The 27757-nt window shown below is 34.4% G+C and overlaps 1 protein-coding gene across 4 annotated transcripts in view; it reads right to left on the bottom strand.

The window, feature by feature from the left end:
- The window catches only part of DYNC2H1 (dynein cytoplasmic 2 heavy chain 1), a 161963-nt gene that overhangs the window by 55404 nt on the left and 78802 nt on the right, over positions 1–27757 (bottom strand). For all 4 annotated transcript variants that reach the window (XM_039385508.1, XM_039385502.1, XM_039385505.1 and 1 more), the window contains 12 exons: positions 27511–27576; positions 25338–25388; positions 23195–23272; positions 21951–22082; positions 20497–20569; positions 17572–17732; positions 15550–15675; positions 12229–12339; positions 10262–10417; positions 8236–8311; positions 6561–6772; positions 4608–4712 (listed from right to left, as the gene is read on the bottom strand). In XM_039385508.1, coding sequence (XP_039241442.1) covers positions 4608–4712; positions 6561–6772; positions 8236–8311; positions 10262–10417; positions 12229–12339; positions 15550–15675; positions 17572–17732; positions 20497–20569; positions 21951–22082; positions 23195–23272; positions 25338–25388; positions 27511–27576 — 1347 coding nt within the window. The remainder of the gene's footprint in view (positions 1–4607; positions 4713–6560; positions 6773–8235; positions 8312–10261; positions 10418–12228; positions 12340–15549; positions 15676–17571; positions 17733–20496; positions 20570–21950; positions 22083–23194; positions 23273–25337; positions 25389–27510; positions 27577–27757) is intronic.

Below are 27757 nucleotides of genomic sequence, written 5' to 3'. Positions count from 1 at the left end.
TAAGCAAACTAAGTGCTAGTCATAGTCATTATCATTGGCAGTCATATTTGAAGAATCTTGCATAATTTGCCAGTTACTGAATGTTTTTTTTTCTCAAAATTATTTACCATATTATTGGAGAATGTTTAGATTAACCAGTCAACTGACCATACATAGTTACTACTTACAGCAGTCACTCGCAGGCACAGCCATTCAGTAGGATTTGTTAGAATCACACAACACAGAAGGCTTTAAATGTTACAATACCTAAAGAGTGCCTGCAATGACTATGTCTGCTGTGCAAAGAAGGGAGGGAGATAAAACAGTGGCTCTGCATTTTCATTTCATCTTCCTAGGGTGGTTACTGGTAATAAGTCATATCAGTTGTATTAGGTATGGTAAATCCTACACAGAACAGGATAGTTCTTATTGCTTTTCTACGGTGTAAAAATACATATGCAAGCCTGTCTGTTTCAGTCTGTAAAAATTCCATTTATCACATATCTTTGCTGGAGCGGGTCCAGAGAAGAGCAACAAGGCTGGTGAAGGGACTGGAGCATAAGTCCTATGGGGAGAGGCTGAGGGAGCTGGGGTTGTTTAGCCTGGAGAAGAGGAGGCTCAGAGGTGACCTCATCACCGTCTATAACTACCTGAAGGGAAGTTCTAGCCAGGTGGGGGTTGGTCTCTTCTCTCAGGCACTCAGCAATAGGACAAGGGGGCACGGGCTTAAGCCTCGCCAGGGGAAATTTAAGTTTGATATCAGGAGAAAATTCTTTACAGAGAGAGTCATCAGGCATTGGAATGGGCTGCCCAGAGAGGTGGTGGATTCACCATCCCGGGAGATTTTTAAACGCAGATTGGACGTGGCCCTGAGTGCCATGATCTAGTAAATGGACTGGATTTGGACCAAGGGTTGGACTCGATGATCTCGGAGGTCTTTTTCAACCCAATCGATTCTATGATTCTATGATTCTATTCTATGATTCTATATGATAAATTTTATTTTGATGAAGACACCTTATGTATGGTTCTATTAAAATTATAATAAAGGATGAAGTTGGTTCATAGGAATTCATGAAAGAACAGAACCATGGATCCAAGAATAAGAAACAAGTACACTGGTACCAAAAGCCCGTTTTGCAAGAAGGTGACTGGAGAGATATCTAACTTAGAAGAGACTTCTCGCTGCACAGGAAAACATAAAGCAAAGCTCCACATACTCTGATTGCTATAATCATTGGTTATAGCTTAGACTGGGAGATCGAACCACCTGAATGCCAGTCATACTGTTCTGCAAAGAGAACATAGCAAGAGATGGGAGATTATTCATGACCATACTCAATCTAAGAGATGTTGTGTCAAAGCTTTGTTGTAACATTAGGTGAGGTAGAACCAAAGAGACACAGTGAACTCTAGAAATCCAGGTTTTAAAAATTTACTTAACTCTACCTACACAGAACAACTAAGGACAAACTTCAGAAAAAAATGTAAGTCATGTTTCTGAAAAGATCATGTTTTTTTACATAAAATATTTTCTTAAAAACAAAATGGTTTTCACCAGTACAGATTAAATATTAATACTCTCTGAATTACACTACAGAACATTGTAAGACATAATTTCTACACAATTCAATTAGTAATTAGCAGTATTAAAATAAAATTGCTAGCGATATTCAGCTCTTCAATTAGAGAAGTTCTCTGCTTGTAAGAAGCTGTGAATTTCATCAATATTTGAAAAATTTCTGAAAAAAGTCCCTATCTTTTCATTGCTGTTTTAGGTTTACCTGAACATTAGCAATGCAGTAGGTTACAGAAAAGATGTCTGCATGACTGCAAAATACTGCGCTGTGCTACAGCAAATTTCTACTATAGTAAAGTGTGCTGCTGCAGCAATACAAACTATCACTCCTAGGCATGAAAAATAAATAATATTCAGAGAAAGTCTACAAAATCAGTGAAGTAGTGGACACAGTATTACATTTCACCTTTCTGGTGCTAGAGACATGGCTGTTGAGCTGGTAGCAATTCATTTCTCACCACCTGACTCATTCACCTTCTCTCTGCTTTAGCTTTGTAATGGATTTCTGATAAACACTCCTGTTAGAAAGCAATCATTCAATTTCAGATTGCGAACCATGGGATCTCCTGTGGATCTAAGACAGCTGCCAAACTGTCAGAAATGGAATGGGAGGAGGATTCACAGTTAGGTAGAAGCACAATTTAAAGGAAATCTCACATTTCTGTTACTTACATTGCCTAGGACTTAAAGTACCACAAACTATTATTGGAAGGATGACAAAATCTCTCACATGACAAAAAAATCATCTCATAAGATTGTAACTACAACAGTCTCACATTTTGAAGATGATAATCCATAATTTATAGCTTATAATCAATGCTGTGACAGACCAGCAGAGTGTGAGTTTGCACGTACATACGCTCCTTACCTATTTCCCTTCACACAGGAACTCTGAATCTGTTCTGATTTTGTGGAGGTTAACTATGGATTTATTTTCAAATACTAGCATTTTTTAACAGCTGCAGCTTTTAACAAGTAAGCATAGTTGAAATAAATAAAATAATCAGCAGTGTACAGTGTAACTGACAGAAACAAAAGCATTTAAATTGATGTTTATATAAATGACTTTATGGCAACACCAAATAGAGCTACGTTGAATCTTAGTGCAATTTTAGCTTTGTAAGAGATACATTCTTGAGTTCAGCCTATTACCCTATGCACCCTCATCCTACTGATTTTAGCTTTATTGTTTCATGTCCTAAAAAAACCCCAAATAGTTTGCCAATACAGCTATGAATTTAAGTAAACAAACATATTTAAACAAATTTACCAGTACTGTATTTGATAGTCAACAAATGCAATACTCAAAGGCAATTTTATTTTTTTTAATAGATCAAAGGTCTTATACCAGTAAGAAATTTCTGCTTGGAGCCCTTTTTTAGGTGAGTGTGAGCAAACAATTTGATACTTTTTTTAAAAACTGTTATTCTAAGCCTTGAAATCATAGGAAATTCCAATTATAGGGAAATTCCAATTGATTTTGCTAAGAAAGGTTGGACCAGATGATTCTTGAGATCTCTTCCAACCTGGTATTCTATTCTGTTCTGATTTTGTGGAGGTTAACTATGGATATAATTTTCCCTCCTATAACTTATCCTTACTTAAGACAGCATGCTAGGGCTGTACAGAAAATTAAAGAAAGCCACGAATTACAGACCAGTTCACTTCACAGCTCTGATGTAAGATTCTCAATTCAATCAATTTCATGTTATCTGACACAACTAATTTATTACCAGTCAAACAAACTATGATAATGAATAATTAAAAAACTGATACTGCACTAATACAGTAATCATGTGCTTTCATCTATACTTCACTGAAGCAATGAAAGAAAAATATAGAACAAAGAATTTAAGGATCTCCAGATCCATGCTTTACTGGATCTGAGTGCACAAGCAGTGGGAATCAAGTTGCTTAAACACTGGCTTCTAGTGCCATTTTGTCCTGAATTCCAGTCACTGGCCCAGTAGAACATGTATTCATTTGGATCCTGTGTTGTATTTGGCTGTTACTCGTAGATGTCTTAAATACACCAGAGTATATCCAGATTATACGAGATACCAATCTTTAGGCAACTGCATTGACACCTAAGAGAAGTGATGCAATACTAGCAACAAAAAGCTTTGTCCAACGAATCAAAAACTGTGTTGATGATAAAGACATATGGAATTCAAATCACTCCATCTTTTTCTTTCTTAGACTGACAAAACAGAAATTCTGACAAGAATAAGAGACAGTCAGTATTTTTGGGCTTCCCAAAGGGTGAGAAGGAAAGCTGCCCCAGCTGTTTCCTTAATAGTACCCAGGATAATGTTGATCCATGTCACTCACCCAAGATGCAGTTTCTACACAGAACTCTAAAACAAAGAGGTGAAAAATCTTTAATCGTTGCCTATTATTCCAGCACAAAGATGAGTGCATTCTCATGTACTAAATATATACTCAAATCTGGACTAGACTGAAATTAAAGGACAGCTGAGAACTCTTTACTATGATATAGCCATCTGCCATATGTTACAGTTAAATCAATAATGGAAATATTTAAAATCAGTGAATTTTTAAATTATTACCATCAAACACCCTCAAACTTCCTTTTCATTATGTTGAGAATTTCCTTATGACATGCTTAAGTAGCTATTCTCCAGTGAGAACAACTTTTTTAAAGAAAATCATATTCCTAATTGTAAAGATGGAATTTTTTGACTACTGAAAGAATTCTTCAGAATTTCTTTTTCAGAAAAAGCATAAATATTACCCCTATTTAATGTGTAAAACTATCGTGTCACTCTTCAGTGTGAACTGAATTGTATTATTGGAAACTTTCTTAATAACTATTTGTTTATTTAAGTTCTAGATTCATATTCTTGTAACTAAAGATTAACTGTTACTATATTAAAATATTCTACAGATAAATGTCAATGCATCAAAAAAAACCATCCATTTACTCCAACTTTCTTATGGAAGCAGATTTATGAACAGGTGGTTGGGTTCTTGAGCTTATACTAGCTGCAGAAAATATTTAGAGGTCAATGAAAAATGCTAATTTTACCTGGGAACTGATCATGCGCTGTGATGAACGAGCAATATTAGCTGGCAAGCCAAAAAAGTCAGGTTTATCATCTTCTGGAAGGCTTTCAATAATATTGCGATAATCCTGCATTAGAAGAAAAGAATAGACATAACTAGGGGAACTTTTTATTCAGCTCATGAAAATTAACAGTGTATGCTGAAAAGAATTTCATTAGGTGCACTGCATAACACAAAGATTAAAATAGATATATAAGACACGAGATATGTTGGTAATCTTATTTACAGATTTCTTCATTTTATTTATCAAAAACTATCTTCTTTTATACAGCATTTCCACTCTAAAAGAGCAAAAAGCAGTTCTGACTACAGTGATGGTATTAACTGAAAAGAAAAATATGCCAAGACTGTCCTTGAAAAGTAGTTACAATACTTCTGTTGAAAACTTAAAAGTAAGATTAATGACAAAATAAATTAAAAAAAAATCCCCATCTGGAATTCTAAGAAAAGTATAATACATATTTATAAAATTAAGAGCACTCACTTCTATTTAAATCTATGAAGATATTATCACTCAAAGAAAGTAAAATAATTTCCATAAAAATAGGCTTGCATAATATGGAGATGCAGAATAGCATCAATAGTGATTATAATGTAAGAGCCACTAGAGATGCCCTCTTGCACAAAACAGAAAGAGGCTTTTCAGCCTAAGGTAGACTAATAGTGCTGGACATCTCTTTTATTGTGATTTAAAGGCAAAAATATTTACTATTTGAAAGTCTGGCTGCATCCTCTTGCATTGTGTCATGTGCATTCTGTCTTTGCTTGCAGGAGCATGTGCTAGATAGACACACTTCAACATGGAATCTCACTTCAGAAGTAACAACAGGAGCAGACCTCTACACCAAACACTGAGGGAACACTAATTTAGTAAGATATATCATTGCAAATAATTTAAGGAAACAAACTTAGCTTTTTTTTTTTTAGTTATGTTCTACTAATCAAAACTGCTTGTGGAAAAGTACTGAAGATACAGAACTATAAATTCTTACATAAATAATCATATAAGAAATCAAGAGATAATAAATGCAATGTAAGGTAGAAAAAAGATTCATCTACTTGACCATATTATCTACAAGAACAGAGACTAGCTTGGTTTGTTTATTCCTTCCCTCTTTATGATATTAACTCAGGATATCTATAGAAAATAAAAAATATCGGTCATATTAGAGTAAAAAAAACCAAAAACCAAAACCAACACAAAAAAAACCCCAAAAACCAAGCCCCAAACCAAAACAGTCAGAAGTCAGGTAGAGAATGTCAATGACAGCAATTTACTTTAACTGGGGTAATTCTGTTTACATCAACTCATATTAGAGGTCTATGACTGAGTCGTAAATTAAAATGCAAATGAATCTTAATCATAGTAGCAACAATAATAGTATATGAAAGCATAGGGAGAGTTCAGTTCTTTAGACTGAGGAATTCCCTCTCATTTATGCTAAAGGAATACTAAAGAAGAATCAGAATCTATATTTATCACCAAATAAAATGTCATACACCCTCCACGGCATGTCAGCAGATTATGTCAGAATATTGATATATTTTGGAAATATGAAGATATATTTAGATTTTCCTATTTCATCCAGAAGTTGTAGGAATGTTTGGTAGTCTTTACAAAACTACTGTTAATATGCTAATTAAATAAAAATGTAATTATATCCTTTTTCATAAATTGACCCAATTTCTTTTATACTCAATTCTTCATAGCGATGCTGCTCTGCACCACGGTCCAATCACATACCATAAAAAAGAACAGTGAATGAGCACTTAAGGGTTAGTGCTCCACACAAAAGAAGTCCTGAAGAAATAGAGGTATCCTTTGGATTGTAACTCTGGTTTACTTTGTGGAAGTATTTCAAGAATAATTCCTGAAAATAAATTATTTACTAGGTGAGAGAAGATGGATACCTACCAAAATACTGCAGGAGTTCGGTAGAGAGATCGAACATGGGAAACTAGTCATCTTCTTGCCTCTGGCATTTAAACTGCCAATGACTCGTGAATTGAAAAGTTGCTTCAAGTAGGACCGAAGAACCCTCATATCGAAGTAATTATCTACACGGCCTCCATAGATTGCATTTTCAAACAAGCCATGAACAAATTCCCACTGGAAATCTTTGAAACCTATCAATTAATTAATTAATTATTATTAGTTTTATAACACTGGATAGCATCGCATTATAAGCATTTCTTCTTGTCATTGCAGTTCTTTAGCAAAATAAAAGAGACATGAGCACATCAAATAATTAATTTCAAATTATTTTTCTTCTATATTATAAAATAGTAAAAGTTGCAGAAAGTTGGATGAGTTTGTAAATATCTGTCATTGATAAAATGAACACACCGTATTTCAAAATGAATTATTAGAAATATAACTTAAGTCTTGAAGTGCTTTTTGAACCAATTGGTTATATTCATTAGTTACATGCATTTCAGAAATTATGCTATTAAAACTTTAATTACGTGCTCCTTTGTCATAAATAAAAATTTATACACCATTTTGTATGATGGTACCATCTGATCTCATAAAATAAACTAACTGATTAAATCAAAAGCAGACCATGCTCAAAATAGGTAAGATTACTGGAAACGTCATCTTTCAAACACAAAAAGGTCCAGGCTAGATACTTTGCAAATCATTATAAATCACACAACATAACACATAAAGTTAAGCATGTTACTAGTAATTTCCTGGCCAGATTGATGTTGCAATAGATTATTCTGGCTTAGCTATAACCCACAGGTTCAAAATATCTTATTTTTCCTTCATTCTGTCACAGTTGTCCAAAATAACTACATGGCACAATGATCTACTTATATCCTATTGCTTTCATATGCAGGTAAAAGCTTGATTAGAAAGGTACTTATTAAAGTCCCTTGAAAAAAGGAAGTGGCAATTACTTGAAGAGGGGGTTTATTGGTGGTAACTATTGTTTCCTAATACTTCAATCATTCTTTCATAAGAAAAGCAATAATGATGATTAGATTAATGATTATTGATTAGTTAATGATTCAATTTCTTTACACCACTGTATGTTTCAAGTCTGTGTAACTGAGTTCTAATTTCTGAAGTACTAATAATCCATAAATCCCATGTAAGTCAATGATCATAAATTAGCTCTAAATATCAGTTCCTACCTTTACTTGAAATTAACAAAATGCAAAGATTTTAAAAAAAAATTACCTTTATCAAAATAACTAATATTAAGAAATTCCTACACTACTTAATAGAACAATAAAGTGGGCTCCATCTAATATTGAGTTTCAATATGAAGAATTCATTCATATTCAATTCATTTATTCAATATACAGGGAGTTCATACTGGGAAGGAATGGAGACGTAAGATTCCATCTTACAGGCAGCCCTGTATTTCCTATTTGTTCCTCTGCACTCAAGAAGCTGAGCAGAATACTTCTTGGGCACCAAGAAACTATTGGTTTACTGAGAAACGGATTTGTGATGTTTCTAGCTCTGCTCACTTCTGGTGAGCTCTGCAGCATCTCCACTCTTATCTGAACACTGTAGAAAGATAAAACTCTCCATGCAACATCCCTACTAATGGGACTTCCTTTAAGACGTGACTTACCCTCAAAAAGTGTGTCAATAATGTCAAAACCAGCACGGAGATCAGATAAAGAAAATTCATAAAACTTGGTCCAACCCTATCATTAAAAGAAACCCAAAGAATTTAATTAGTCACACAATGATGATCATGAAGTAAAATACCAGTATTATGTGATTACTGAATGTTGTATAATACTAAGTACTGAATGAAAAGGAAACAACCTGTGCCCTCTAAAGTGCAATTTTTGAAACATTCATTTTTAAACATTAGCTCTACCACTGCATTTAGTTTTACATACTTACACAAACCAGAATCCATCGAGTATGAAGAATGTAAACTTAAGTTTATTTTATTTCCTAACTTTATTTACTTCAACTAAAAGTTGCTGACATCTGTGACTAGATCATTCATTGAATTATGATTTTATTTCTGAGGGTCTTTCAGTATTTCAGGATATAGAAAGGATTTTCATAAATAGGACTGATTCTTCAAACAGTCTTTACTATACATTCATCGTCTTACTCCTTAATTCACGTCACTTCATTTCTGACTAAAAAAATTATGAGAAAAGCAATTACTGCTACTATTACAGTGAAAATGCTGACTGTCATATGCATATTTTAATCATGTGCAGTTTGTACCTCCTTTCTGTTCTTGGTGGTACTACTCTTTATGTACCAGTAACGTGTAGTGTGTATGTAATTGTCATAAAAAGCTTTCATTATAAATGGATAAGTACAAATAAATATTGATATATGATACAGAATTTAGGAAATGCAGATCTCAAAAGTATGTCCTGTTGCTGTATCTTCTTATGGCTGTACCTTTGCATATGGATCGTATCATAGCAGATGTGCATATGACTCACGATGTGAAGTGCACAAACATGTCAGACAACTTTGCACACATTCAGTGAGATGGATACAGTCTCAGGTCAAGATTGTGGTTGCTCCACAGGTGCCAAATAACTATCAGCCAGTCACCCAGAAGGTCATATACTGGAAAGATGCTCAACAGTGTTCATGTTGGGTTTTTTTTACACTCAAAATTACTCCCAAAACAACTCAAAATTCATTACAAAATACAAAAGCTTCTACCTGAGATTAACTGCAGTCCATCAATGTTAGAAAAACTATCACTGTTTGCACATGAGACAAACACAATTACAGAAGAATTAAAGAGAAAGCAGTAATCCTATCTTGTGTTACTTGAAAAACTGGTGCTAAATGAACATGAATTTGAACAAAGACAAAGGAAAATGCATGTGTCAGTTTAGTACTTTAAATATTTTCACCTATTGTACTCTTTAACACCATATTCAAAAGCCTTCTACTGCAACAGGCAAACAACCTTACAAATCACAAAGTCAAAAGCAGCAAAAAACTTTAATGTTCCAGGCTATGCCAGACCAAATCCTTCAGATGACAGGGTAATTTCATCCCTAGTCTAAACAGAATAAAATAAACAAAACATACAGCAGTTTTCTGGTTGAGGGTTTTTTGTCTGTTTAATTTAAGCATCTGCAGCCATAAAGAAATGTTTACGTTAAACAATAATTTGTCTAAGGAAAAAAATCACAGACTCTGAAAACCATTATAATCCTCACAAGAAATTAATACCTTCCCTTGTTCTTCCTTCTCCCTGAGAAGGGCTTGTGTATAGCAAGAGTAGATAATGTCACCTCCTCCTTCCTACCAAAGTGTCTCTTTTCTCATCTCCCATTCAGTTGTGTGTTTCCATAATACTTTTTCCTGTCCCAGGCAAACAGGATTCACAGAATCTTTTCCATGTGACTTCATTTCTTCATCAGTATCAGTTAATACATAAATCACAAAATAACCCCATGCAGGAAGGAACAATTTTCAGACAGACAGAATTGAGGTTACCAAGATCTTATTTTGCAATGAATTCAGAGACAATGAAGGTAGGCACCAGAAGTGTCCAAATTTTTCTCATTTCTGAACATGACCCAACAGGAAAAACACTTCCAAGTACAGAAGTTAATAAATGGGGTACATTTTTAAAAAGGTAGCAAATAAAATATTACCTGAGGGATAAAGTTTCTTCTTTCTTGACATACAGCGTGAAACCATGCTAAACAAAAGAGAGACTGTGCTCGAGACAAATTTCCCTTTTTATTAATTTGCTCTGGTGTCCAAGATTCATACGTTCGCAAGAGGTTCTTTTTGAGGCCTGGAGGTGCCTGCATCAGAAGGAAAGACACTGTTCTAGACAGAAAACCTGGTATTTTTATGTGTTACTTTCTTAAATTCTAACCTAAAATTTGTAACTTAAAGAAATGACAAACAGTGTTTAATAGAATAAAATTTAACAAGAAAAATATTTGTTTGTAATAAATGGTCTAATAATAGAATGATTCTATACGGAAAATAACGTCAGCATACTGAAGGAAATTGTAACTCGGACCAACTGACAGGACTGTACCACACTAAAAGAACTTAGTGAAAGAATAACACTCTACCAAAATATGTAAGCATAAACTAAATTCAACTGTTTTCAAAAATACAACTTTTCTTCTGATTTTAAAGTTCAACTATCAATTAATTCTGTGATGAGTGTCAACTTGCCTTTTGCCATCACCTCACTCTGTTAACTAGCATACAGATATGGTATAGATGAATGATAAAATGCTGGTTCTCTGATTAAGTGGTAGGTAATGTTCACAACCACTAGAAATAACTGCATTCAAAGTGTATATAATAACAGAAATTACAGTGCTTAAAAGTAAAAACTACTGGATACTCAGCCATTTTCAAATTATTTCCAAGTGTGAAGGCAAACATAAATTTTAAAGAGATTTAAATTACACTTTCGTATTTCTAAGAATGTTCTTTGTTCTCTCTTTTGAAAAATGGTTGTTAATGTTTCCATAAGATTAACAGAGTTCCATATGCTGCTTATGCACACTTCTGAAAAATAATTGCAAAATACTGTAGTAAATTGACTTTTTCTTTTAATATCCGCATCTTGATCGGTAACAGTTAAGGGACATACTACAACCACATAATAATCAAATATCATTCACCAAGTCATTGACTATCATTGTCCTTTCACGATAACAAAATATTTACTAAAAATGAAAAGAAAACAAAAGGATTGAGAATATTGCATTTGTGCAAAGTTCCAATTATTTCAAAGATAGTGGGATGAGTAACTTCCGGAAGTTAGATGAAAAGAAATGTGATGATCCTACACAGTCTTGCAATTTATGTACCACTGAAGGGCTCAATATAAGCAAGAAGGTACTCCAGAAACTTAAAAATACCTGCAGTCAGTATAAAAGTATAACAGTTTTGGATTGCGGAAAGTCAGCAACATTGGACTCTAAAGGTCAGAGTTTCTCAGTTTAGCTGTAGGCAAAATCTCCACACTCCATAATGAATGGAAGATTTAGTAGCACTCCTATCAATGATTTCCATAATGGACACTACTGCTTCAGTGCATTCATGATTAGACTACTTTCCAATCATTTGGAGGAACACGGTCCCAGTTATTCCTTAAACTGAACCATTTCAAAAGCAAAGGTCTCAATTTTGAGTAAAGGCCTTTAACTGTATGTTCTGCTGTACAGGAGGAAAGCCATTTTTGTTGAAAGGGTCCAGTGAATATAAAGCTCTGGGGCCAAAAAGGAAAATAAGAAAGTGGGATTCTGTGATCTTCAGATGAGGATGTTCATCAAGAAGGAGAAATTCCTTGTTTGTCATTCATGTAGTATCATCTGTGTAGGTTTTTGCTCTTAAGAAACACTGATTAAATGCACAAAAGAATTTGGAGCACAAGACAGAACAACTACTTTCCCTATTTAAACTTATTTTCAGTTCAAACTTTCAATTGGAAAAAGTATCTAGGAAAAAATTCATCTCTCAAGGGAAATTCATAGCACTTTTTGAAATATAAGGTAAAGTCACTTATTCTATTTAAACATATAGTTTACTATACATCTAGATTAGTTTCATGTAAAAATCAAATAAAAACTTTCCAAACAAATCTTACTTCATAAGTTATTTTCAGACTTGACTGAAGCAAAATCGGAGTAAATTTTGGATGAACTTCAGTAGTAAGCCACAGACGAAAGTTTGGTTGAGGCTGTAATGTATTCAGTTCCTATTAAAAAGATGATATATATTGAAAAAGGTTTTGAGGTGGTTCTTTTAATAAATAGAACAGTATTTACAAAATTATAATACCCTGGATTAGAAAGTTAGGCTTATCTAAAAAAATCTACAGCTGCTTTTACATATAAGGTTATTCAAAAGACTATAGTTCAAGATGTATTGTCTCCACACATTCTATGTCATCGCTGTGCTCAAACTTGAACTTCATCCTAGCTGTGTCAAAATATTTGCACCTTTCCCCCAGATACTAAATTGGGGGCATAAAAATACATCACAGTTCTTTACTTCTTTTAAGTACAAAAACACCAGAAGGTTGCATCTCAAAAGATGAAGGCTTGCAATGTGGGCAGCATATCAACAAATCTCAATGACTTTCTGTTGAAAGTATAGCTATATTAATTTTTTTCTCTTCAAGTGTTCGTTGTATGAACCCTTCATGTTATTCATGGAAAAAACTGAGATTAGGAAAAATGAGTTCTAAGAGAAATATTGTCAAAAGTTATTTCAAATATAAAGGTTTCACAAAAATATGTAATTACTGAATATGGACACACACTGCTGGTGCTTTAGGTGCTGCTGAAACAGACATATTTTCCATTGAAGACATCAAAGTTGTGTGACAATTGACTTCAGAACAATGTCAACAGTTTTGTGTACATGTGTTGGGAGAAACAAAGGTCAAAAAACTCAACAGATTTTCTCACAATCCATTCATTGTCATAATCTCTAAAGCATAATCATTATCATTTTGGTTTTGGTGTTTTTAGTAAAGAAAAAAATTCTGAAAAGTCATTACTTGTCCAGATATTTTGCAAAATGACAACTATAATTGGTACCTAGAGTCATGGAATCATGGAGCTTGGAGGGAACTGCTGGAGCCTGCCTAGTCCAACTCTCTGCTCAAAGCAGAGCCAGATTCAACAAGTTGTCCAGACCTGTATGCAGTCAGGTTTTCAGTATCTCCAAGGATGAAGACTCTGCAGCCTCTCTGGGCAACCTGTTTGTGTTTGACCATCTTCACATTAAAATAAGTTTTATCATTTCTTTAAATGGCATTTCTTGTATTTTAGTTTGTGTCCATAGCCTCTTGTCTTGTAATGGGACACCACTGAGAAGAGACTGGGTCTGTCTCCTTTACTCTTTCCAATCAGCCAATACACACTAAATAACTAAGATTCCCCTGAGGCTTCTCTTTCCCAGGCTGAACAGTCCCAGTTCTCCCAGTTTCCACTTGTATGATACATGCTCCAGTTCCTTTATCACCCTAACCCTGTACTGAAGTGGCTCCAGTATGCCCATGTCTCTCTTGTACTGGGTAGCTGAGCACTGGACACAGAACTCCAGATGTATCTCACCAGTGTCAAGTAAAGGGGAAGGATCACTTCCCTTAACCTGCTGGCAACGCTCTGTCTATAACAGCCCAGGAGGCCAGTCACCGTCTTTGCTGCAAGGTCACTTTGCTGGCTCATGTCACCTTCTTACCCACTAGGACTCCCAGGTCTTTTCTGCCAAACTGCTTTTCAGCCAGTTAGTCCCCAGATTGTCTGGGTGGCCAGAGCTATTCCTCACAGGAAGCACTTAGCATTTCCCTTTGCTGAACTTCATGAGGTATCTCCTCAGTCTACTTCTCTAGTTTATTAAGGTCCTTTTGGATGAAAGCACACTCATCTGTTACATCAATAATTTCCTCCAAATCTTTATCATCTCTACTTGCTAAAGATACACTTTGTCCCATTACTCATATCATTAATTAAGATGTTAAACCATGTTGGTCACAGTACCAATGCCTAGAGCACAACACTGATGACTGGCCTCTGACTGGGTTTTTTGATGTTGACAACAACCCTTCAAGTAACACAACTAGGCCAGTTTTCAATCTACCTCACTGTGGTACACTGGGGTCCATATTTCATCAGCTTGTCTATGAGGATGTTATGGGAACCAAACCAAGATTTGATAATGATCCACAGCCTTGGAAGCAGGAGTTTTAGGAAAAGAAAACAAGAGAATTTGCACGCTAGCTCAAGCATCATTATCTGCAGTATGCATCCTCTGATACTCTGTGCTTGGCTACAAGACAGCTAATGGGGGGAAGCTGTAAACTGTGAAGGTATCATTTTCTTATTGATAAAGTTCACATTGACCAGAAGATATATTTCATCTTCTTAAACTGAAAGATTGTGAGAACTAAATTTATGTACCTGGATGGAACTGAATTATAAATATGCAGAAGTCCCTTAAGATGATGTTCAAGCATAGGAATTACATAGCCTCACACTTGTTAATGATATGCAAAATAGACAAGGGAATGTGTAGAGTCAACCATCAGCAAATCTCAGTCTACATTAAGCTCAGTAGAAAGTTTAACACATTCAGTATTACATTCTTTCGGAAAGAATAAGAACCTCTTGACACATATCCATATTTTAATACTTGTAAGATCTGAAATTTTGTAATCAGCAAGAGGCTTGCAAACGCTTCCTTACTGTTCACTAGCTTGTTCAGATTAGATGACATACATCAGTGTTATCTTGCTTTGCCTCTGCATTTTTTCAAAATGGATTATTGGAATGCTAAAGTACATGTGTGCCACACTGAGAGACAGATGATAGACTCCAAGATCACATCCATGGAGTACAAATTACAAAAAATCACAGAAAACTGGAAAATTAAGACTGTAGTTACTGTTGATAGGAATTCCCTAATCTTCTTCTGGGTTAATTTCTTTTGAGGATTTCACAGTGATATACATGAAAAGTGTGTCATATAAAATCACTTCTGGTCAGCAAGTTAATGATCTAACATGCTATAACGAAGAGTGTGTTTCTAGAAAATATTAGATAGACATTTTAATCTCAAATTAGCAAAAACCTCTTAGTAACTCAGGTACAGGCTATACTTCACAAAAACAAGGGAAAAAAGAAATTAAATTCAAGCATAGGTAGATTCATAGTTCAGCAAACATGGGCAGTATCTCAAAGTACTAGAAGTCCTAACTGGAACATTTTCCCAATCATCATGTGTCTAAGGAGCTGCTTAGATCTGCAGCAGTTAACCTTATTCATGACTGAGAAAACTGCAAAGGTGTATTTTTAAACTGGAATTTTAAACATCACCATGGAAATGTCTAAAATGTTTCAGAAATTTTGCATACTAATTTTGTCTGGTTTCCAATATCTTCTTCTCTATTTGCCCTCACCTTTTCCAACACAGGAAGCCAAGATGTAACGAGATGCAGGTTTTTTAAACAGAGCCATTCTCCATTGCGTGCACATTCTTTTAGAGTTTGAATAGCCAGGTCAGCTTGGCCCTGGCCCATTGCAATCTGAAATGACAGACACAGTTGCATCAAGAACTTATCATACCTCATTTAACAGCTAAATACAAAATCATGTTTTCAATTTAGGGTGCATATGTAAAAAAGGAGTGCTAAAGATAACCAGAATTTTCTCTAACGTGATAGGTTACTAAAGTAGGGAAAAGATTAAGGAAAACAGTTTTCCTTCACAATTTCTCTACTCAGAGTTTGTTAAAAAAACCATTACCTAGTCTTTTTATGGCAAAAAACATACATCCTTTGGTGACAGTAATGGTATTCCCTGGGAAGCCAAAAAGTAATTTAAATATCAGTGATTAAACTGTACTACTGCAGAACTGCTGATACAATAAAAACAAGAGATAAATGAGAACAAAGTTTCTTCTGACTGGAAGTTAGGAGTATTTCCTTTGAAGAGAAACACTCAGTTATATTAAGATGAGTGAAAAACTAAGGCTGGTCTCTTTCCAACTGGGAAATATGAACAGTTTAACATACAGTCCTTTCTTCACGTTTTATAGCACCATATTAGTTCTACCTTAGAATCCATTTAGAAGCTATACAAAACAAAAACCCTGAACCAAACAAGTTGAAAATAAAGTGGTCTTAGCCAATCTGAAAAGTCTTCTCTTGGCATTATTATCCTCTACCTAAATAAAACTTAATACATCTTGAAATAATTTAAAATAGCCAAAAGAAGATAAGGTAGCAGACAAATTTAGCACTCTGTTCTTCATCCTATATGAGAAGTAATTCAAGAGAGAAGAAAAATCTGATCTTTTATGTTCTATTTAAATTACATGAGAAAGTGCAGGAAAAACCCACAATATTCTCATTAGTAGGACAACTTTCAGATTATTTAGCTTTGAGTACCACTCCTTAATTGAATACCATACCATGCTACATTTTAAAAGTCCAACATGTAAAGAATATTTAGAGATAAACATAAAAATCCATGTGGTAGAGTAAGAAATATGCGTTCCACAACGTTCACAGCTAGATAAGCTGGCAGTAGGTTCTTAATATTTACAGTTTGATGGGAAAAATATATTACATCAGTGTATATTCTAGGAAAGGAACAATTTCAAGGACTACTTAAAAGCAACATTAAACTTGATGTTTTCCATTTCTATGTTAACCAGTGATTGTCTAGATAACAACTTCCCCCCCCCACAGATATTTCAAATGACAGCAGGAAACAATTTTTTATAGAAAGGTATAAAGCATATTGTTACTGTATAATGGGAATATTAGGAAACTACTTTTATCATAGAATAATTTGAATTGGAATGGATCCTGGAAGGTGTCTAGTCCAATCTCCTGTTCAAAGTAGGGCTAGCTATGAAAGATCAGATGAGAAGCTGAGGGCTTTGTCCAGTGGGTTACTGGGAACCTTCAAGGATGTCAAATTTCTCAAAATATTTTACAGAATTTCACAAAAAACCGAAGTATTCACAAACACTGAACATCTGATTTACTTGTTCAGTTGAAGAAAAAAAAAATGCAAGTCCTATAAGCAGAGGAAATTATGAAGTCTAGTCTGGCCTAGTGCATTTATATTTCAATTACTCCACACTATAAAAAGATAACGTTGTAGCACATATAACAATTCTCAGTCTCTTTTGTTCTCTTCCAACTATCTTCTCATTTTTTCCTTCTCCACGTTGAAGGAATGCCTATCATGTGGATTCTCCTTCTGTGAGGATGACAAATTGTGTCTCTCTTCTCCAACCAATTTTGCAAATGGAATGAGAAGTTAATGTCAAGACAGGTAAGAACAAACACATAGACACCAAACTATGTTTTTACATATTAACTTCCTTGAAAAACAAGGTAAAACAGACATTACTACAGTAAAATTTTACACATTGCATTTTTTAATCATTATGCTTATCTAAGACTGACCTGATGGTAGCACTCAGTACTTCTTTCAACACTGGCAAGTTCCTGCAACTCTTGAGAAGGATCAGCACCAGGAGAAATTATTATCAAGATGGGCTCAATTTCCATAGTCTCTTTATACAGACGTTTCATATTCAGAGGTGATGGAGATAATTCCTTTATGCCTATAGTTGGAATTAGAATTATTATGGAAATAAAGTGACTCTCCATGATGGAGTGCTTCAACCAGTTTAGAGGTCATTTGGCAGTCAGAGTTCTGTTCCATGGAGACCAGAAAACCAGTCTTAAAATGAGAACAAAATCCTTACAGTATGCAGGTATAAGACATCCTATATTGATAAGAAAAGTAAACAAGCATGGTGCTTGGATTTCCAGCTTGACAAACATAAACTGCAGTCTTTATTTAGAGTGTAGTCTTCAAGGAAACATACAAAAAGAGAGGAGTGGAATAAGAAGCTATGCTATTTGCTGAAACTAATTGCAGTGTGTATGTCTGCCTGTACAACACCTCTCCTTATTGTCCTAAGAGCCTTAATTATTAGACTTACACGGTTCTTGGTACTATGATTACTTCTGTCTATTATTTGTTTTAATATACAACTTAAATAGTTAAAGTGTTGACCTAATAAAAGCAAGGTATTTATACACGAGTCCAAAGCTATGTGTATAATAAACTGTGTTAGCCATGTAGTTTCATGCATCTTTAGACTGGTCCTTAAGTAATGAAGCTTTAGGTGCAATGGGAAATCACAACATAAAGCAAGGCAGAAGAACCCAAATCAGTGACAACTATGCCACAACTACTAAATGATGCCATACACACTTCCTTGAGGGCATGGTCTGCTTTCAGACTTGAGCTATTACACGTTCCCTGTAGAACAATATATAATATGGTATATAATTTGTACCACAGAATCATATATTAATTTGGGTTGGGACTTTAAAGATCCTCTAGTTCCCGCCACAGCCAGGGGCACCTTCAACTAGACTAGCTTGCTCAAAGCCCACCCAGCCTGGTCTTGAACACTTCCAGGGATGGGGCATCCACAATTTCACTGGGCAATCTATTCAAGAGTCTCACCACACTCACAGTAAAGAATTTCTTCCAGATATCTAATCCAAGCCTACTCTCTTTCAGTTTAAAGCCATAGCCCTTGTCCTATCACTACATGCCCTTGTAATAAGTCCTTCACCAGCTCTCTTGTGGGCCACCTTTAGGTACTGAAAGGCTGCTTTAAGGTCTCTCTAGAGCCTTCTCTTCCCAGGCTGAACAACCTCAACTCTCAATTCATAGGAGTGAGGTTCCAGTTAATACGGTGCATTACAGTATAGCATGTAAGATAAAAAAATAAGTATGCTTTGAGTGTCCACAAAATACATTCCTAGAAAGTTCTTATGAACCTTATCTTCAAAAGAAATTATTTTAATCCCTCTTCATCCATAAATTTAAAAATATATGTAAAAGATGAAGCAAAAACCCCCATATCTGGATAAAACAGAAGTGAAAGGCTTTCTTGTAGGCTATTAGAGCTCTTTTGGAACTCATTTTTCTTACAGGAAAGCAGCCAAAGTAGATTGGAAACTTAACGGCTCCTTTTCAAACTAAAGGAAAGTTTAAGTAGTTTCAGGGCAAGCATCCTGAAAAAGACCCAGCAGAAAAACTATGAAAAAATATTCATACAAGTGTGACATCTTTTATCAGTTAGAAAGTGCTAGTCATGATTTATGAAATGATCTCAAAATAAAATCTCACTGATATGCATGAAAAATCTGTGGATGATTTGTGGATGATTTGCTGTTTTTGAAACTCCAAATGAAGATAATGGTATTCTGCCTTCCTTGGTGAGGCTGCAGCTTCATTCACCTAAAACCATCCCCTCTTGCAGCATTCCTCCAAGGAAGTGATATAAAAATAAGCAATTTATGTAATTTATTAAGATTTGGAAGACAGTAAGTAAGCAAACTCACTCTGCATTCAGGTCTCTGCTGGGCTTTGAGCCACATGGCACTGCAGATCACATTTGTCATTTGATTCCAACAGGCAGGGACATTGTCAGCATGGGCCTTTTATACTCGTCATCAACAAAGTATCCTCTCTATCTACTAATAATGTTTGACAGAGAAGCTATACCTTAATCCTGAAAATAACAGTCTTGGTTGCAGATATGGAGCCAATTTTGACCAACAAATGATGCCCACAGACAGGGAGCATAAAGGAGTAAAATAAAGTGACTTTTAAAACTTACAGCGTCCACCTCGATGAGACACTCATAATTCATCTTCCATATACCCATTAACTGCTAAAAACTGAGGGAAGGCTTTGGTGTGCTATACTGCAATATTAAGATTATTTGGCATACAGTATCCACTTCAAACTGTGGATACAATAGACTTCAGAAGGGAAATAGACTAACTAGAACAAATAGACAGCCATAGTATTGAATCACTCTAAATCATGTATATTTTTAAACAGACAGTAAAAAGTATTACACACCAAGAGACAGACAAAAATTACTGAAATTATTAAATAATCTTTTGAGACTCAATTTACAAAATCTCAAATCTAATGACTTTAAATGAAGTAATATTTTTTGGAAAATTTGTGTCTTAAGGAAAGTGCTGCAGTGTAAGACTTTAAGAAAACCAGTTATCTTCTTTTCTTAATTAATTCCAGTGTTCAAGAATTCATTAAAAGAATCTGACAGATCTTCTACAGTATTTTCAATCACTATGCAGCATAAACTGAACAATTTTAAAAGCACTTTTTAACAATACTTTGAAAGAACAAAACCAGCAGGTCCATTTACAACATATTTTCAAATCCTGAAACTTAGGGATTCCGTAACAACTATAAAATAAAAGCAAAACATAGGACAAAAAAGATACTTAATTGTTATGCAGAAATATTCTGGTGAAAAATTAACTTACCTAGGGTTTTACATGCAAAAAGAGCCATGGCACTCTGTAGCCTGTCTGGTCGGACAGCCTGGACCACAAGTACCTTAAAATAAAATATATTCGGGGGAGATGAGTCTATAAAAGTATATAGTGACAATTTAAAATGCAAGACTCCTCTAAGACTGCTGAATTCTTTAAACTTTTCTTAAGAACAAAGTTATCTTCCCTGAATATATAAAGCTATATGATCATTCCTTTCCAAGATAACCTACCGTAATTTTTCTTTTGTAAGTAGCTTTTCTATTAATAGAATCAGAGAATAGATATATACCTAATGTCTATTTGTAAGCTACAACCTTTCCTATAATGTTTTAGAAAAAAGGTAGCTATGTGGGTAGCTAGAAAGCAAACTTAGTTTTATACTAGTAATCTAAATTCTGTGCACATATACAGGCAGTAATGTCCTAACTGAAATACTAATGTTTCTGATTTCAGTGCAAATTAATTTACGAGTGGTGCATCAATCTCACCACGTAGTTTCATTACATTTCATCAAGAGAAATATTCTTAATACTTTCTGTACAAGGAACTAGATATACTGATCATTCCAGATTTACTTTCCTATAAATGCTGAATTTTTCTGACAATACATTGCTCATATAAGAAGTGCTCTTCTGCATTTCATAGAATCAAATATGACTCAGAAAAATTCCTTTCCAAAATGGTTTGTTCCTTAATTCCATGCATGTTATTTTAGAAATTTACCTCCTCCATCAAAAACTCCAAATAGAGAGCTGCTAAGAGCCAATCAGCATGAAACTACATGAAACTACCTCATCCTTTCTTTGGAATGGGTCTTTGTTTTTTTATGTGGAGTGACTTCAAATGAAAAATCACAGCATCATTTGAAAGTAAGTAATGACATGCCTTCTTCCATAAACACAAAAGGGATTACATTTTCCCCTTCCAGTGGAGAAGGACCCTCAGGTAGAGGAAGGGATTTCCTCCTCCAATATTCTTGGTGAGTTCTTCATCATCAGGCTTTCAAGAACAGTCATATTTCATGACTACTATTCGAAAAAAGAAGAGGTTGCTACTGTGTTCTGCGGTTTTCAGTCAGATGTGTGAGTTTGTACATTAAATGATGAACTAAACTAAAGATACTCAACAAGCTGACACATCCACAGTAACAAAGCAACCATGAAAGAATTTTAATACCTATTATTGAAATTAATTCTGAATATTACTATACCTTACAGGGTATACTCAGTTGCAGGCAATACACCAACACAAAAAAAGACTCAGATAACAGAGAACTAAATATGCATTATGGTGAAAGAAAATACATAACCTTTAGACTAAAAAAGCTAGTTAAACTGTAAGACAGTGTAGATACTATCACTGCTTATAATTCAAGTAGGCCTGGATGTAAAATTTGCTTTTAATGCTGAACTTATAATTAATATAATAAATGAAAAGATTACCTGCTGAAATAAGGAAATTCTTTTTACAACAGTAGATGGAAAGTCTTGTTCACATACAGAACTCTGAGAAAAAGTGTGCCACAGACTTTCATCTTCAAAGCAGAGTATCTGATAAAGACTCGGGAGAGAAATCTACAAAACAAATAACGTATAATTAACTATAAAGAAGAATAGCCATTTGGACATTGTATATTTTAAATAATTTCCAAATACCAGTTATGATCATTACTTGTGCACATCACAAAATTCAATTTTATCCTTGGAGTTAAAGAGGAGTACATTTTAAAATTAACCATTTATTTACTATTACTGTTCCCTGGAAATGTATTTGCATTGTATTTTTGATTTTAAACTTAAAGGTTCTTTGGTTTTAAATTTTGGGCTCTACCTTTAAGTCATTTGCTTTAATCACGATCAGGTTCTTTTTCTATCAATATGTGCTACTGATTCACTCAGTTACTCATTTTCTGTTTGTTTGTTTAAACCTCTAACTATCATGCCTGCCACATCGTTATTGTGATTGTTCCTGATCTCTGGTTGAAAAGAAATTAAATAATGGACTCTAGGTTTAGCAACAACAGTTCTTCCCAAAGACCAGTCAAGATTTTCCTTCTTGCTGCTCAGCTACATGCAGGAGAAGAGCCTAAGATGGAATTTCAAGCACCAGTACTTTCTTTTAGTTCCCTTCAACATTGACTGTGGTAGGAGGAACACAAGCGTTTTTGTTTTAGTGTGATTATTACTCAATTTGAGCAATCACAAACTCTGAATCACCTGCAAAGATGTACAGGGAAATCTGATGAGAAGACTATTTTCTCAATTAACAGCTTTTAATACAATATTAGGTGGTTTTGTGAAGGTCATTACAAAAGCAGAACTCAAATATTCTTCGCAATTTTTCCTATGTATATTTTTCTATCTAAAAAAATTGAAGTACTCTGGGTAGAATTAGAGTATTTTCTAATCTCAGTAAGATGACAGGTTCATTTACAAACATTGAAATTCATTGTTAGATGGGGTAGAAATGTTCAAGAAAAAGGGTCAGAAAAATGAGTTTAAAATACTTTATTTTTTTTTCAAGTGGGTATGTATTAAGCCATGGTTTCTAAAAGATAGAATAAGCACCTTAAAATAGCAAAATATTTCCATCTGACAAATACATATTTGAGTATTCAAGTCCAAATTCCTATCTGTCAAAACCAAAGTCCTTTAAATTTAAATTCAACCCACCATACGATGTATACCTTCAAAGATGCTACTGCCCAGGCTCGGTCGTGTTCTATCCAAGAGGGAATCTGGTCACGAACACTTCTTTGTGAATCCTTATTGAAACAAGTTATGTTACACATGTAAGTTATATAAATTTTTGGGAAACACTATATTCAGTAATAAGAAGATGAAACTCATGTTTTTAACAAAATACCATTCACAACAGCAATCTTTCTGTGGCATTTTGCGAAGTTCGTAAATGGCATAACAAAATAAAAGCTACCAAAGATTTAAATATTAGACATACTGTTCATAGTAACATTTGCTTAGCTACTTGAGCCTGAAAATACTTTATTATTTAGAGTATCCTTATGATGCACTCAATTCTAAGTAGTTTTTCATTAAAAACAATTGACAGAAATGATTGCCTATCTGCATATGCACTCTGAGCAACTGACTTCAAGAAACAACTCCATTGCACATATTTGCAGCCACGAAGAAGATGGTTCTTCACACAAAGAGCAATTTTGGGGTAATTTGCTAGACAAAACATCACTTCTGAACATCTCTGCATTGATAAAGTTTGGCCACAGCTCTGTTTTTCTGCTCTTTATGGTTTTGGGTTGGAAAAAATTCTAAGGATGAACAACACAGCTTAAGCTCCAGTGTATTCATTACATCATTTTTTATTAAAAAATCTTACAATACTCATTAACCAGTCTGACGGTCTCTGCATGGAAATGTATTCGTATTTCTCAACCACTGAGCAACTTCAAAAGTAATCTTAAATGTTCAGCAGAAAGAAACAGAAGGTTTCTTGTGAAAGGATACCTTGGCCCTGAGTCATGAAGTCTGAGAAAGAAAAAAAAACAGAAAACTCAGAAGCAACTGTAGGAATAAACTTGAGATGGGTCTGTAACATACATTCCAGTTAGAATTGGGGTGATGGATGCATATGCACAGTCTTTCCAAAATCTATGGGTTGTGTGTTAGGTGGGTAAGACTGGTATTAAATTCCATTATACCATCAGATCTCACATAGCTTGAAAATTACCTACACAAGAAAATACTTGACAATCACCCAGTTCACTGACATTTAATTGAATTACAAAGACTCCATAGAGATGAAGGGGAACTTCTGCAATCACACTGAAATGCAAAACCAGTAGTAGAGTCATGTAATGGCTAGAGAAAATGGACTTTAAGGATCATTTCAGGAACCAGTTGCCCGAGAAAACCTGAGTAATACATCATGTTTTAAGCGACTTGCCATTTCTGCCACCACGCATGGGAACACACCTACTGTCATGAGTATCTAAAAATCAAGGTACTCACACCATTTAACATACAAGATACCCTGATAAGTATTTAAACAAGGCTATAGGTTAATTGCGAACGATGAATTGTGAGCTGAGCCTCACGGAATGAGCTAGCCTGACTATGAATGAAGGAAAAGTGGAGAAAAGCAAAACAGGAGGCAAAGACTGGGCTCATGATTCCTGATTGTGCTCTTGTTTCCTAAAAACATTTTTCAAAACCTTTGCCAAAATATTTGGCTCAAAGAAGAGTTATAATGGGCAAGATTACGGAAACCTCAGCTTTTTTCTCTACTCTTTTCTACTGGAATGTTATGTTAAAAGTGTACAGAATTGAGAGACACTTAGTAAACTACAGCATGCTTGATCAGGCATGCAAAGAAAGTTTCTTAAGCTTGCTCAGTCACCTAGGAAAACATATAAATACATCTCCAGATGTAGAACTCAAGACTAAGGAAAAAGCAAGTAAAAGTCAGCAAAGTGTGTGGACAATTCCATTAATTCATGCAAAAACAACTCATATATGACTCCTAGAGAAAGAGGGATTCAGAAATGCTGATTTTAGTCACAGAAGAGGGTTGAAAACCTCCTCAAACATACAGTTACAAATTGTACTCCCGGTAAAAGAAAAAGAAAATAAGAAAAGTAAAAAAGGCAAAAAGTTATGTAAATTAGAAAATTAGTTTCCATGTATAAAAAGGTTTTTAAAAATTCATATTTTTATACTACTATGTGAGAAGCTACTTATTTCTTTAATGTATGAATACAAATAATTAAACAATATAGTAAAAATACAAGTTTAATTTTTTAGGATTAAAGTAAATATTCCTTATTTCAAAATATGCAAATAAATGTAGCTTACTGATTTTCTTATGGTATCTCCAATGATCACACCTGTAAAAGTCTCCCATTCCTAGGGGAAAAATAATAACTCAGATCAGTCACAAGATATCTTTAAGAATAAAGGTTGGTATGTAATGCATGTAGGCAGACCAGGATGATAAACAAATTAAATCCTAGATTCTGAAAGAGTTTTAAGACATTTTAAAAATGCTAATTCCCTTTGCAGAATCCAGGCTCAGTGACTGCAGTGCTTTACAAGATAAAGAAGCAGAGGGGAAGTCCTATACCTTCTAAGCACCCACAGCTCCCACCCTATAGACTAACTATCGAGTACCAAGAAGTAACAAATGTTGCTGGCAAGGACAGGGCCTGACAGGGCATCAGCAGCCCACATACCACACATAGCTACAGAATCCATGATTCAACAGTGTTTCATGTTACAGTATCCAGCAGATGGCAGGTTTTAGAACAGGGGGCATACTTAATATAATAGAATGACATTACAAATACTTTGGTTGTACTAAAAAGAGAAACGTTAAGTTAAATTTATATATGATTAAATCTTTTAGAATTGGTATATGTATCCAGGACGGCAGCTTTTAATCATTTTAAGACAGATTAGGTAATTATTTAAAAACACCACAAAATACATAATGCTCTATTTGGAGGTGGCAAGAAACATACTAAAATTTTTTCATAAGTATCGAAATTTTTGTATAATCAGAATCTATAATTCTGTGATAAAGGTTTTTGACTAGTAGTAGTACTACTGATACAAACCACAGAATAGTTTTTTACACCCATCTAGCTGAGTCTTGAAACAGCTCTCTCTTTCAGTTACAAACTGAAGTTCCTCTCCCAATGACAAAGAAAATGCTTGTGCACAGAAAAATGCATGAAGTATTTTTAAAACCAAAAATTATGCAATATTTTTATGAAGAAAAGCAAAAGTATAATCTGTAGAGGCACATAAACTACTGCAGAAAAATCTATACGTATTGATTCAGAAAGAGAATGTTTCTACTAAAACCCAAGGCATTCTATAATATACTGTTTTAGCTGTACTATAAAATTCTCATCACTATGCAAAAAATTCAAAACTGCAGAAGGTTGAACTCTTTTGGGAGAGGGACTTAGAATACTAAATTCTCTAGCAGCATAATAATCAAATTCTAGTCTCATCACATTAAAAGCTTTAAAAGAAATAACTTTAAAAGAATAACCATTTCAGCTTCATTTTCCTCACTAAATATTTTGCACAAGCACTCTTCTCTTAACAATTTAATTAGAATAACTTCTACCTTTCAGAGAAGTAAGAAATTACTGATATTATTTGCCTGGTTTCATCCTTGAGTACTCAGTGTAGAAATGGGTATTATATATAAACTAGATTAAGCTCTCTAAGAGCTCTAACAGCTGATGGAAATGCATGCTAAACACTAGAAACCAACACATAAGGCTGTACTTACAAACACTTAAGAAGCCAAGCTTTAAATCAGTCAGAAAACTATTTGCAAGTTGCTGCCATCATGACTTTAGAAACTTAAGAAAGACAAAGCAAGATATTTTCAGAAGCCCAAAAGAAATAATGAAGATGAAATAGGGAACTTCTAATAATGAAGAGTAACCAGGATATGCTTCTACCAACTAGATTAATTTATTTTTATCATTGCTGAAAGAGTGGGATTTTACTTTGTCAATCCATATGTCTGCATTAAAACCACATTGCACTCATAACATCGAGAGGTTTCAACCAACCTTTCTTAAACCTTGTACCATGAGCTCATATGCTTCATATAATCAAATTCCATTACATCCTTCAAAGGTATTGTCTGATTTTTACCTTTTACCCTATAATGGACTCTCCTCTATTGAACTGTCATCTACTACATCGACTCCTCGTCTCCAGCTTCTAGTACAGAAAGCCATAGTTTTGTGTCTCCATTCCACGTAGATATTTTAGAAAATTAAATATGTCTTGATTCAGGCTAATCAGCCACATTTAAGCAAATGTATTAAGTCAATTATGCATATTGTTTCACTGCAGTCAGACTTTACAGAAGTAATTCAACTACACTATAGACAAATATAAGTAAGTCCTATACTTACTGACAAAAACTTTTTATCTACTTATTTACTGTTCATATTACATTTAAGCAAAATACTTGGGGATTTTCTTCTCTAGCACTTACATTTTCTTGAAAAAGTTCAGGGTGCATTCCTCGTACAAAATGTAGAGCAAACATTAGCTGATCAGCCTGAAATAAAAGCAATAAAAATGTATTTATATGCTCGGCAAAAGTCACCTGGTTTTTTTTATAAGCAACATTAGCAACATAAGTGATCCCTAATTCTATAGTAATGACTTAATGACATTAATGCAAAATTGCTACGTACCTTTGCAACTGAGAGACTAACCCAAAGTGGTCAGTGGAGTGG

Source organism: Pipra filicauda, unplaced genomic scaffold (genome assembly GCF_003945595.2).
Source record: "Pipra filicauda isolate LSUMZ 115617 unplaced genomic scaffold, ASM394559v2 scaffold117_size3949168_pilon, whole genome shotgun sequence".
In the NCBI taxonomy this organism is placed as follows: Eukaryota; Metazoa; Chordata; class Aves; order Passeriformes; family Pipridae; genus Pipra; species Pipra filicauda.
The sequence above is the reverse complement of the archived record's forward strand: the minus strand, read 5'-3'. Positions and strand labels throughout refer to the sequence as shown.